This window comes from Zootoca vivipara, chromosome 5 (assembly GCF_965207765.1).
Source record: "Zootoca vivipara chromosome 5, rZooViv2.hap1.1, whole genome shotgun sequence".
NCBI classification, from domain to species: domain Eukaryota; kingdom Metazoa; phylum Chordata; class Lepidosauria; order Squamata; family Lacertidae; genus Zootoca; species Zootoca vivipara.
Genome location: NC_142588.1, coordinates 33,733,561 through 33,745,809, shown reverse-complemented (window position 1 = coordinate 33,745,809; position 12,249 = coordinate 33,733,561). Strand labels below are relative to the sequence as shown.

The 12,249-nt window shown below is 45.7% G+C and overlaps 1 protein-coding gene across 4 annotated transcripts in view; it reads right to left on the bottom strand.

Annotated features, from left to right (window-relative positions):
* TNKS2 (tankyrase 2) overlaps positions 1-8,257 on the bottom strand; it is a 37,731-nt gene extending 29,474 nt beyond the window's left edge. For all 4 annotated transcript variants that reach the window (XM_035137784.3, XM_035137786.3, XM_035137785.3 and 1 more), the window contains exons 1-2: positions 7,791-8,257; positions 2,200-2,424 (exon numbers count right to left, since the gene is read on the bottom strand). In XM_035137784.3, coding sequence (XP_034993675.1) covers positions 2,200-2,424; positions 7,791-8,037 — 472 coding nt within the window. In that variant the 5' untranslated portion in view covers positions 8,038-8,257. The remainder of the gene's footprint in view (positions 1-2,199; positions 2,425-7,790) is intronic.
* Positions 8,258-12,249: the final 3,992 nt, after the last annotated feature.

Below are 12,249 nucleotides of genomic sequence, written 5' to 3'. Positions count from 1 at the left end.
TCTAGAAGGAAATTAATGTGAGCGCTAAGTAAATCTCTCATGGAGCCCTAGGGTGGGAAAGCAGAAATGTATGGAAACATTTCAATGCACATATTCTGCATCTAGAAGGCAGGCTCCATCGGCCTTATAATAACAGCCACATTCACATGTAATTACAGTTTGATACTCCCCAATAAGCCACTATTAGCACTATTAGGTCTGGGGTATTGTTTAGGGGTTTTTGTTGGGGGATTTGTTGCTGTTATTGATATTATTTTTTGTATCTTTATTTTATATCTTATTGTTATGCTGTAATTATGTAATGAACATGGTCTGAACTATGGAAAGGCAGCATACAAATAAAATTATAGATGAATGGATGTAACAAGAACATACTCTGGCTTAAGGCTGGTTATATTATTGTTAATTGGATATATTATTGGATCCCTTCCAGTCGGGAATCAGGCCTCATCATGGGACTGAAACTGCCTTGCTCACACTGGCCGATGATCTCTGGCGGGCTAGGGACAAAGGTGAGAGCTGTGTCCTAGTTCTGCTGGATCTCTCAGCAGCTTTTGATACCATTGACCACAACATCCTTCTGGACCGTCTAGAGGGGCTGGGAGCTGGGGGCACTGTTATACAGTGGTCCTGCTCTTTCCTCCTGGGCCGTGTTCAGAAAGTGGTGGTGGGGGATGAGTGTTCAGACCCCTGGGCTCTCACTTGTGTGGTGTCTCAGGGTTCTGTCCTCTCCCCCATGCTTTTCAACATCTACATGCAGTCACTGGGAGAGATCATCAGGGGTTTGGGCTGGGTATTCATCAATATGTGGATGATACCCAGCTCTACCTCTTTTTCAAATCAGAACCAGTGAAGGTGGTGAAGGTCCTGTGTGAGTGTCTGAAGGCGGTTGGAGGATGGATGGCGGCTAACAGATTGAGGTTGAATCCTGACAAGACAGAAGTAATGTTTGTGGGGGACAGGAGGCGGGCAGGTGTGGAGGACTCCCTGGTCCTGAATAGGGTAACTGTGCCCCTGAAGGACCAGGTGCGCAGCCTGGGAGTCACTTTGGACTCGCAGCTGTCCATGGAGGTACAGGTCAATTCCGTGTCCAGGGCAGCTGTTTACCAGCTTCATCTGGTACGCAAGCTGAGACCCTATCTGTCTGTGGACTGCCTCGCCAGAATGGTGCATGCTCTGGTTTTCTCTCGCTTGGACTACTGCAATGCACTCTATGTGGGCTACCTTTGCAGGTGACCCGGAAACTACAACTAATCCAAAATGTGGCAGCTAGACTGGTGACTGGGAGGGCCACTGAAACCACATAACACAGGTCTTGAAAGACCTACATTGGCTCCCAGTACGTTTTCGAGCACAATTCAAAGTGTTGGTGCTGACCTTTAAAGCCCTAAATGGCCTCGGTCCAGTATATCTGAAGGAGTGTCTCCACCCCTATTGATCTACCCGACACTGAGGTCCAGCGCCGAAGGCCTTCTGGCAGTTCCCTCGCTGCGAGAAGCAAAGACTTTTAGAAGACATCTGAAGGCAGCCCTGTTTAGGGAAGTTTTTAATATTTGAAGGAATACTGTATTTTAATCTTTTGTTAGAAGCCATCCAGAGTGGCTGGGGAAGCCCAGCCAGATGGGTGGGGTATAAATAATAAATTGTTGTTGTTGCTGTTGTTATTTAGGCTTGTTATGTGCAAACATAGATAATGTCTCTGAATGTATGCAGACAGATCCTGTCCAACCAAGCTGGATACTATCCATAACCAGCTTTTCACAAAAATGAAAAATAAGAAAATTCATTTACATACTATCTATATAACAACCTACATTTTGAACAACTTGGTATTTCAGGGATAGTTGACTAGTTTATATTATTTTAATAAAGAACAATGTATCCTCATTTCTACAAGAAAGCCTCAGATTGTCTGAAAACTTGTTTTCCAATTTAAAAGATATGCATGATTGTGTCACTTTATATAAAAAAAACCACTGGAGACAGTTTTAAACCAGTGGTTCTCATACCTTTGCCGCCCAGCCCCCATCATGCACTACTAAAAAATTGCCTGTGGATCACTTTCAGCTCTGGAACCATTGTCAAAACCAGCACCATATTATGAAAATCACAGGACCTAGGAGCTAGTTCAACAAACACAGCCCTGATGGTGATTGAACCACAAATGATCCAAAGACCACAAGTGTTTTCAAAAATTACCTATGCAGACATCAATTTTGCCCTTAATGGCAGCTTCATGAAGGGGGGTGTAGTTCCAATTATCCCGTGCGTTAGGATCTGCACCATGCCGCAAGAGAAGATTGACAACTTCAGCATGACCAAAAGAACAGGCATTATGAAGTGGAATGAGGCCCCCATCATCTCGTGCATGAACGTTACCACCACTCTGAAGCAAATATTCCACTACATCCCTTCGACCAAAACCTGAAACAAAAAAGTAGTTTTACATAGTCAGTCTTCAAAGGAAGAAAGCTAAAGCTAAGAAACAAAAATCTAACTTGCTAATCTTCCTTATATATTCCATGAGTGCTATAACTAGACAAGATGCCAAAGAACTGCTTCTGGCTAACCAAATAAAAGAAAGGCTGATGAACAGAACAGGAGACAGCTCCTATTTTGGAGATTTTAAATTTCCTGAAGTTTTGAAGTCTCCACATTTTCAAGAAATAAACAGAAATGGTGGTGGTGGGGAGAGTATACATTGTGTATTTTCTTATCAGTTCTAAGTATACATTCCCTAATTTTATTCAAACAGTATTTGCAAAAACACAATGTGTGCCCATAATCTTCTATATATATAAAATGCAAGTTGTCCCTGCGTCCAGTCCCTGTGTCCCGTTTTCGCGCTAATGCGCATGTGTCCCAGGAACACAGGGATTGGACCAGAGACTTGGAATGCACGCACGCACGCTCTCTCCCCCCAACCCCTCTGCCTACCGTTTGCGGACGCCAACCACTCGCTTCTAAGCAGCAGTGCGAGAAGGAGGAGGCTGCGGGATAGACCCGTGCACTTCTCTCTCTCTCTTTCTCTCTCTCTCGCACACACACACACAAACCGCCCACCCTTCGCCACAGCAAACCACCTCAGGCAGTCACTGGAGGGAAACGCAGCCGCAACTTTCCCCTCTCACGGCTGCTGCTTTTTCCCTTCTCTCTCTCTCTCTCTCTCTAAATGCAGAGTCGAAGAGGCAGGCCCCCTCCTCGGGGAGAGGAGAATTGCTCTCCCTCCCCCAATTAAACACCCATTACTACCGGTAACTCAAACATGGACCTGGGAAGGGAGGAAGGGGCGCCGAGGCAGGTCCGAGGTGCGCTCTTGGGAGACGGGGCAGCCCAGCAAGTTACATTTCCCTGCATGGAAATATTCCCCTTCCTGCCCCCATGAGGCTGCACCTGGCTTGGGAAGGGGAGGGTGGAAGGGAGGGCGGGGATCCAGCTGCTTTCAGCTTCCTTTGTCGCTTCCCCAGTGGGGCAGTTCTGCACCCTGCGAACAATCTAATCTGGTTGAAATGACTTCCCAAGACCACACAGCCTCACTTTGCCTGCTTTTGATGCATACCTAGAGTTAACAAGGCTCCTTAGAAGGAGAGTCCTTTTTCTGAGTACAGAAGCTGAACAGAATAAAACGCCCAGCGCTCTATATTAATACACACCAAGTCATGGATTATTAGCACCATTCCCAAACACATATGTTGGGGCAATTTAAACTAATAACTAATGTATGAGCATCTAAAAATACAAATATATAGGATATGCCAAATATCATATAGGATATGACAGATATTTCATAGCAAAAGAATGGATCTACATTATATTTGGTGCAAAATCTCCCATTCCAAAATGATGTAAAGTGATACCATTAATTTAAAGTAGTCCCAGTCAGTTTCATTCTTTCTCCTTCACAATCACTTACATTTGAGAGATTTGCTTTCCCCAATACCTTCCAATAATCCTACCACCTGTAATTAGGTGGGGGTGGAATCAATCTCTATATCTTTAATTGGAATGACATCCTTTCCATACCCACATAATGTCATAATATCGCCAACTGTAAGTGTGATCTTGAAAATATATTGCTCAACCTTAAAAGGGAAAACCCCAAATATCCACAGCCCTGTCATAAATCAGACCAGTGTAAATATTATATAGGTCCAATCCACTTGCTTCAAGGTCAGATTCTGATTTTTAAATTTATCCCCCTTTTTTTTAATGCAAAAAAATAAAGGAATCCTTTAAATGCTTCCCGTCATACCTGCTGCAATCACTGAACTCTTTTTATTTAGTTTTGTAAGGAAAAAAGGACTTTGAAGGACTAAGTACAAAATAATGTTAGCTAATTGGTTTCAGACTCCCTTACCTGACAATGCAGACAGGAACCTTGAACCTCTGCTGACTTGATCATTAAAACACATTAACGGTTAAGAAAAAATGCTTAAAGAAAAGCTTGGTTCCTTGCCTTGACTTACAAATGCCTCTTTACATGTTGTCTGATCTGAAGGATGCATTGATAGGCCAATGCTTCAAGAAGCCCTCTCTGGATTCGTCAAATGAATTCTAATATAATTGTCAACTTCTTGGGGGGGGGGAATATGACCTGGAAATCCAGGCTCTTCTGGATAACACATATTGCAATCAGTTTTGAGTCAGGATTTGGTTGCAAGACTGCTTTAGCTGTTCTCCGTCTCCTTCCTGTCGACAGCTGGGGGAGAGGAACGAAGGAGGAGAAAGCAGCCCTTTCTCCTCCTTCGTTCCTGTCCCCCTGCCGCCGACAGCAAGGACAGGTCCCAGGGGTCGGAGAAGCGCTTCTCCGAACCCCAGGATGTTCTAGCGCCCGTTTATTGAACGGGCTGAATTACACTAGTAAATAAATAAATTGGCAGTTGGACAATACCCTATTTAGTTCCAAACATCTGACATTTTGGTGGTTCAAATAAAGGTACAGGTATTGCCCAACTGTGGATTTTTAAAATGTTCCTTTCTGCATTAAACCTCCATTTTCTAACATTATATAGTAAACAAATGGAAGTTTTATCATTTGGACAGAGAAACAGTTGCCAGAGTCAGCATCATCAGTAAACAATACAGAATCCCAATACAGAAGCCCAGGGAACCATGGGCTAACTATACACAATGTCAACCTGGGATGGGTAGCCTTCAGGATATATGTTGCCTGGTGCAACATAGTGGCTATGGGGTGGAACTAGATTAACAAATGGTGACATAGGGTAGACCATTTGCACCTGACAATGTATACAGTAAATAAAAGATTAAGTCTACTGTATAGCTGAGTTACTATAGATCAGGGATTCTAAGACAAAATTCAAGCAATAGGCAGTAGAGCTGTAAAAAAAAAACTAATTAATGCTTCTATTTTACAAGTAGGAAACATAGAAGCTGAGATAAATGATTAACAAAATGTCAGCCATCCCAGAGCTTAATTATTATTTTTTTAAAAAATCAAGTTTGCATACTAATATTCAATTCAGTCAGAAACCCTTCTATATCTATTGCAAATCATGCAGATCTACCTTCTGTCTGCTCCTGGCATAAGCGATGATCCATCTGTTATGCTGCTTCCAATTCTTAAAAAATACTATGGTCTAACACAGGCATCCCCAAACTGCGGCCCTCCAGATGTTTTGGCCTACAACTCCCATGATCCCTAGCTAACAAGACCAGTGGTCGGGGAAGATGGGGATTGTAGTCCAAAACATCTGGAGGGCCGCAGTTTGGGGATGCCTGGTCTAACAGTATAGGATTTGAATGCACACGTCTGCAGTATACAGTTCACCCCATTCAGCAGGAGCCCTCAACCTTCAAGGTAGGTTTGAAGGGGATGCACGGGAGGTGAAAGCAAGCAAGTCAACTTTCACCAGCCCACATGGGCATGCTTTTCTCTGGAGTATCTATGGAAGATAAGCCACGGGATCCAAATCCAAGTGTTGGTTATACAAAACAAAGCCCTGAAGAGCTCGGGGCTAAAGTACTTGTAGGGATGCCTTCCCCTCAGTGGGTTCCCCCAGTGAGTATGGCTGAGGGTTGGCCTGTGGGCTGAAGGGATTTGTCTCTAGGTAGATTCAGCCTATGACAACCCCTTCTTGAACTTGCTCCTGCCCCAGCAATTAAGTTTATTCGTAAACCTAAATGCCACATGGGGGATTTCTTGATGGGGGTTGCAAGGGTTAGTCAGTCTCCCTCTCCTTGTGTGCTGCCCCCTCCTTAAATCACCTGGGGCCTACCGGTAGTTCGCATGTCAAATCACAGTTTTGTGCAAATGTAAACATGCTTCTGGAGAAAACCTTGTACCACTATTGTTCCTCCCTAGTATTTTAGGTTAATGCAGAACAACTGCTAAGCCAAAGTTTGGTTTAGTGTTCCATCCAAACCAGGCAACCTCCTCAACCACTACCTGTAAGTACAGTATAAGACAAATGACAAATGTTAAGGAGAGAGCTTAAATCACAAATCCAGGTTCAGATGACATGGTAAACCAAATCTTAACTGCTGTGCCACACTAACCTAAGAAACTGTGACCTTGGGAGGAGCAAAGGAAACACAGCCTCCTAGGGAGCCAGTATATTTGCATGTTTGTTACAAGCCATAGCAAGCCATAGCCATGGCTTGGTGTGATATGCAAATGTGGTCTGTTGCTGGTCTAGACATCATTTGGGGTTTTTTGATAGGATAAGTTTGCCTGTTCCTATCTGGGCAAATTAATGACAGTTCAGTAGTTTACCGTGCCAGATGGACTAAACAACTTAGGCATTAAGGCTACATGCAATCCAAAACAAACTTATCTGGAAGCAAGCCAAAATCAGTAGGCTTTGGAAAACCTGCATCTAAGAAGCTCCAGTCTCCTTTCCTCAGTTTGTCCATTTGGGCCAGCTCTAGCAACCTCAGGGTTGCAAACACCACCTAAGCCTTGGATCTGAAGAAGGCATCCTTGTGTGCAATTACAAGATGGAATCACAAAATAATTATCAACTCTGATGTGACATGTGCACATGTAAATTGTGACCAATGATTTCCAGGAACTTCTAAACACACACTTGCCTAATCACAACAACCCATCTATGTGCATGTTTTACACACAATGGGCTTCTTAATCTCCCTTGAGCAACATCACCTTCCTGAAAGCGCCCACAAAGCACAACGTGAACTGTTTACAGGATCACTCGTTTTAGCTCCGAGAGTGGATTGCAAACTTATTAACAAATTCACCATCAACGCGTTTCTTTCTCAAACTGGACACCTTTGGAATGCCAGGACTTGGCGAGTCCCGGTTTGCTTCCCCCCTTTGGACGCCACTTTTCAGGTATACAGCAGCCCTTCCGAGGAGACTCTGAAAACAATGCATCCCGCCCACGGAGCGGAAGGTCGGCCCACGCCACCACTTGTAGGCCTCCCTCGCTGTGGGGGGGGGGGGGGAGTCTGGCTGCTCTTGGCTACGGTGGCCATTTAAACAGGAGCCCCCACAGGCTGCTTTCACGGACGGGGATCTCGTGAGCTCCTCCTGCATGGCCAGAGATCAGGGACCGGGGGGGGGGCTTATAGGCTCCAAGAGGTCATTTCCACGAGGGAAACGTGCGCAGTCGTGGGGACACCCACCCGCCCACCAACTCCCTGAATGATTCCCCTTAAAGCCCCAAATAAACAAACAGCACCTTCCTCGGCGGAAGGGGTCCAACCCCACGGCCCTAAAGCCACTGTACCACGAACCCCCGTTCACATTCAGAGTCAGAGGCGGAGACGCCCGAGGCGGTGGCGGCGACCTGGCCACCCGCGAGTACCTGCGGCGAAATGGAGGGGGCTGGACTTCCTGCCGGCCGTGTCCCTGCTGTTCACGTTCTCGGGCCTCACCAGCCGCTTCACGCGCTCCACGTCGCCGTTCCGGCAGGATTCGAAGAGCTCCCGGGCCGGCTCCGACGACGACGAAGACGCCCCCCCGGCGCAGCACGGGGATAACAGCAACGGCGGCGGCGGCGGCAGCGCTTCCCCCAGGGGACCAGCCGCCGCTCCGCCCCGCCGCCCCGTCATGCCGGGGGCAAGAGCGAACTTCCTCCCGCGTTCGCCCTCAGAGCCCAACACCCGCCATAGGCGGCCCGAGCTCTCTCCGCGGAGAGCGGCGGGGGGAGGCGGCGGTGGCCGCCGCGGGGAGCAATTCGACGCCACCGTCGCCTCCGGCCGAGGCAGCCACTGAGGGGGAAGGAAGGCGGGACAGCCGAGGTGCGCGCGCAACGATGAAGGGGGGAGGCGGGAGGAGAGGCGCATGCGCGATGCGCGCGAGAGAACGGCCGGCGCGGCGGTTAGAGCAGCGGAGTGACGTAGGGGGAGCCGCGGTTGCTCCTGCGGTTGAAGCCCCGCCCCCCGCCCGCCCGGCTTCCTTGGGAGTCAGCTTCCCGTGGGTACCGCTGCTTGGCCAGACACGCGTTAGGAATAATGCAGTGCGCGGCTGAATACGGGATTGTAGCGTTGGAAGGGGTCCCCCCGAGGGTCATCAAGTCCAACCCCCCGCAATGCAGGAATCTCAACTAAAGCATCCTTGAGGGATGGCCATCCAATCTGCTTTAAAACCTCCAAGGAAGGAGAGTCCACAGCCTCTTGAGGGAGACCGCTGTACTGTTGACCAGCTCTTGCTGTCAGAAAGTACTTCCTGTTGTTTAGTCCTAATCTTCTTTGTTGTAACTTGAATGCATTGGTTCGAGTCCTACCCTCCAGAGCAGGAGCAAGCAAGCTTCCTCCTTCCTCCATGTGACAGACATTTAGCTATTCGAAGAGGGCTATTCTCTTTCCTCTGAGTTTTTTTCCAGGCTAAATATACCCAACTCCTTCAACCATTCCTCATAAGGCCTGGCTTCCTGTCATGAAGTCAGTACAGTATGAGAGTAAAGCTTCCTAGGCATCGCAGTGGAATTGTTTGGTACTGAGTGGCAGTGTTGGGCATGCCCACCATAGAAATTGGTGGCTTCAAGCACACCTGACACCAGCTGAGTGTAAAGTTGGGCTTCATCCCAGTGTCGGTGTCCTAGGCAAGTAGGATAACTGTTAGTTGGGACCCCCCTGCCCCATTGCTAATTTCGGTTTTCAAAAACATGCCTGGTAGAAAAAATGGCAAGCACAATTGATATGGCTCAATTCATTTTAAATTGCAAGATTTTGTAATACAACAATATTTGATTATCTTTCTCAATGCAAAGGAAAATGTTTCAGCACATGAAGCATGACTTGTGAACTGTGATGTGAAGATTTAAGTCTCTTAAAAGTTTCAATTAGAGGCACATCAAAATCTCAATATGTGTGGGTTTTTTCCTTTGCAAATAGCTATAGTGTGAATACGGTATAGTGAAACATGGCTGTTACTAAAGGGTTTAGAAAAGCAGCAGTTTTGTTAGTCCATAAGAAAAATTCCAGAACCTCAGATTGGGTTATACTTGCATTACAACCTCTGAAAACATAACAATATTGAACGTGGACCTGGTATTAAGAAAAAAAGGTGGGGTGGGGGAGTTGAACTTGATGTTGAAACCACAAAGTGTATCATCTTAAAGTCATCATCTTAAAATAGAGCCTAAGAGGAGATTTCAGACTTATAGGACAATCCTGAAAATGCTTACTCAGAGGTAAGTCCCATTGAATTTATTGGGGGCTTACTCTTTATACATCTTTTGCTTGGGAGAAAGCTCCATTGAACCCAGTGGGGCTTCTGAGTAGACAAGCATGGGATTTGGATAACAGTGGGATTTGGATAACAGTTTTAAGGTTGAACTGGAGATTTCTGGGACAAAGAAGCATGCAATAACCGATCCCGCATCTTTGAAAACAAAAAATCCAGCTGCTGCCAAGATCTACTTCTAGCCTTAAGCAAAACACACAAGAGTTTTGTGAAGAACAGAAATATATTTCAACTTTTTAAAATTTACTTTAGGGATTAGTTTTCTTTGAATTATAGAGCACAGAAGACTTTGTAATCACTTTATGTATGAATATACAAATAGAGCCTGTGTGAAGAGAGCAGACTCCTAAAAACTGGCAGCAAAACCCAAGAGAGCAACTTGTATAGTATTCCTATATTATACCCCAGTTCCAGCTAATGCTAACTGGAAAAACACACACTCCAAACTGCTAGTTGATTCAGCACATCCCTTCAGGTGAATTACCCATTCAGGCAACTATCCAATCCATTAACTTTCTTATTCATATCCCTGAGATATGAATAATAGCATAGTGATAGACTCATTTACAGTAATCGTGTCTAAACAAAATGATCGTTTTGACCACATTTCCTTCTACACACAGCTATTTTCATTTCCAGAGTTGATTTGGCAAATAAAATAGTGCAACAATGTATTACATTTCTGCACACATTCGTTCTTTCGTTCGTTTACAGACGCACAGACACTTAATCCATTCAGCCCAGTCTTATGTGCAGTTACGATCACCTGGTCAGTGCCTTAGAGGTGCCTAACTCTCATAGACTCTTTCTCTCTTTTTTTTCTTGGAAAGACACTACTTACTGTGGAGCTCCATACTGCATGCAGTGTGTGGTGCCATCATAGTTTTCACCATCCTAAGGCCCTAGAGTGGATCCAAAACTGGTTAGTTACCTGGAAAGGTGCACAATTTGGGACCCTCTGATGTACTAGACTAGAACTGGTGCAGCAAAATAATATTAATAACTCATCAGCAACTCCTGTCCTGGTCAGCGCATGCAGCAGCCCTTAGGACAGGGATTGTCAACTGGTGGCCTAACCAGTTGGCCCCAGACTCTTAAGCTTTCATTTATTTAAAAAGTAAGTCTATAGTCCTCCAAGAAAAACAGGAAGCCAAATGTGCTAGTAATTTCTGTGAGGTAGCCTGACTACTCCTACCTGTTATTGTTTTTAGCCAATGAATCAAGTCAGAGCTGCAATGAATAAGTACTGGTAATGTGTTTGGGCACTAGGCAACAGGATCTCTGGGGTCCCAAAGAGATGCTGTTTTCCTTCCCACTTGGTGCAGTTTTGCTGCTTCTGTCTTATTTTCTAGTCCTTAGACTCTTCCTAGTTTACCCTTCCTTTCCCCCAAGCATCCAGGATGCATCTTTCCTGTGCTGGGTTCATCTGAAAGCAGGTAGTCCACAGATGTTATTTTCTGCAAATACTACTACACAATAAGTGTGGATGAAGGTTAAAAAATCCCCCCTCCCTACAGAAAGGCAAATGTGGAAGGAGACTTGCGGTAGGCTTGTCTCATGCTTTGTTGTTGTTTAGTCGTTTAGTCGTGTCCGACTCTTCGTGACCCCATGGACCATAGCACGCCAGGCACTCCTGTCTTGCACTGCCTCCCGCAGTTTGGTCAAACTCATGTTCGTAGCTTCGAGAACACTGTCCAACCATCTTGTCCTCTGTCGTCCCCTTCTCCTTGTGCCCTCCATCTTTCCCAACATCAGGGTCTTTTCCAAGGATTCTTCTCTTCTCATGAGGTGGCCAAAGTATTGGAGCCTCAGCTTCACGATCTGTCCTTCCAGTGAGCACTCAGGGCTGATTTCCTTCAGAATGGATAGGTTTGATCTTCTTGCAGTCCATGGGACCCTCAAGAGTCTCCTCCAGCACCATAATTCAAAAGCATCAATTCTTCGGCGATCAGCCTTCTTTATGGTCCAGCTCTCACTTCCATACATCACTACTGGGAAAACCATAGCTTTAACTATACGGACCTTTGTCGGCAAGGTGATGTCTCTGCTTTTTAAGATGCTGTCTAGGTTTGTCATTGCTTTTCTCCCAAGAAGCAGGCGTCTTTTAATTTCATGACTGCTGTCACCATCTGCAGTGATCAAGGAGCCCAAGAAAATAAAATCTCTCACTGCCTCCATTTCTTCCCCTTCTATTTGCCAGGAGGTGATGGGACCAGTGGCCATGATCTTGGTTTTTTTGATGTTGAGCTTCAGACCATATTTTGCGCTCTCCTCTTTCACCCTCATTAAAAGGTTCTTTAATTCCTCCTCACTTTCTGCCATCAAGGTTGTGTCATCTGCATATCTGAGGTTGTTGATATTTCTTCCGGCAATCTTAATTCCGGCTTGGGATTCATCTAGTCCAGCCTTTCGCATGATGAATTCTGCATATAAGTTAAATAAGCAGGGAGACAATATACAACCTTGTCGTACTCCTTTCCCAATTTTGAACCAATCAGTTGTTCCATATCCAGTTCTAACTGTAGCTTCTTGTCCCACATAGAGATTTCTCAGGAGACAGATGAGGTGATCAGGCA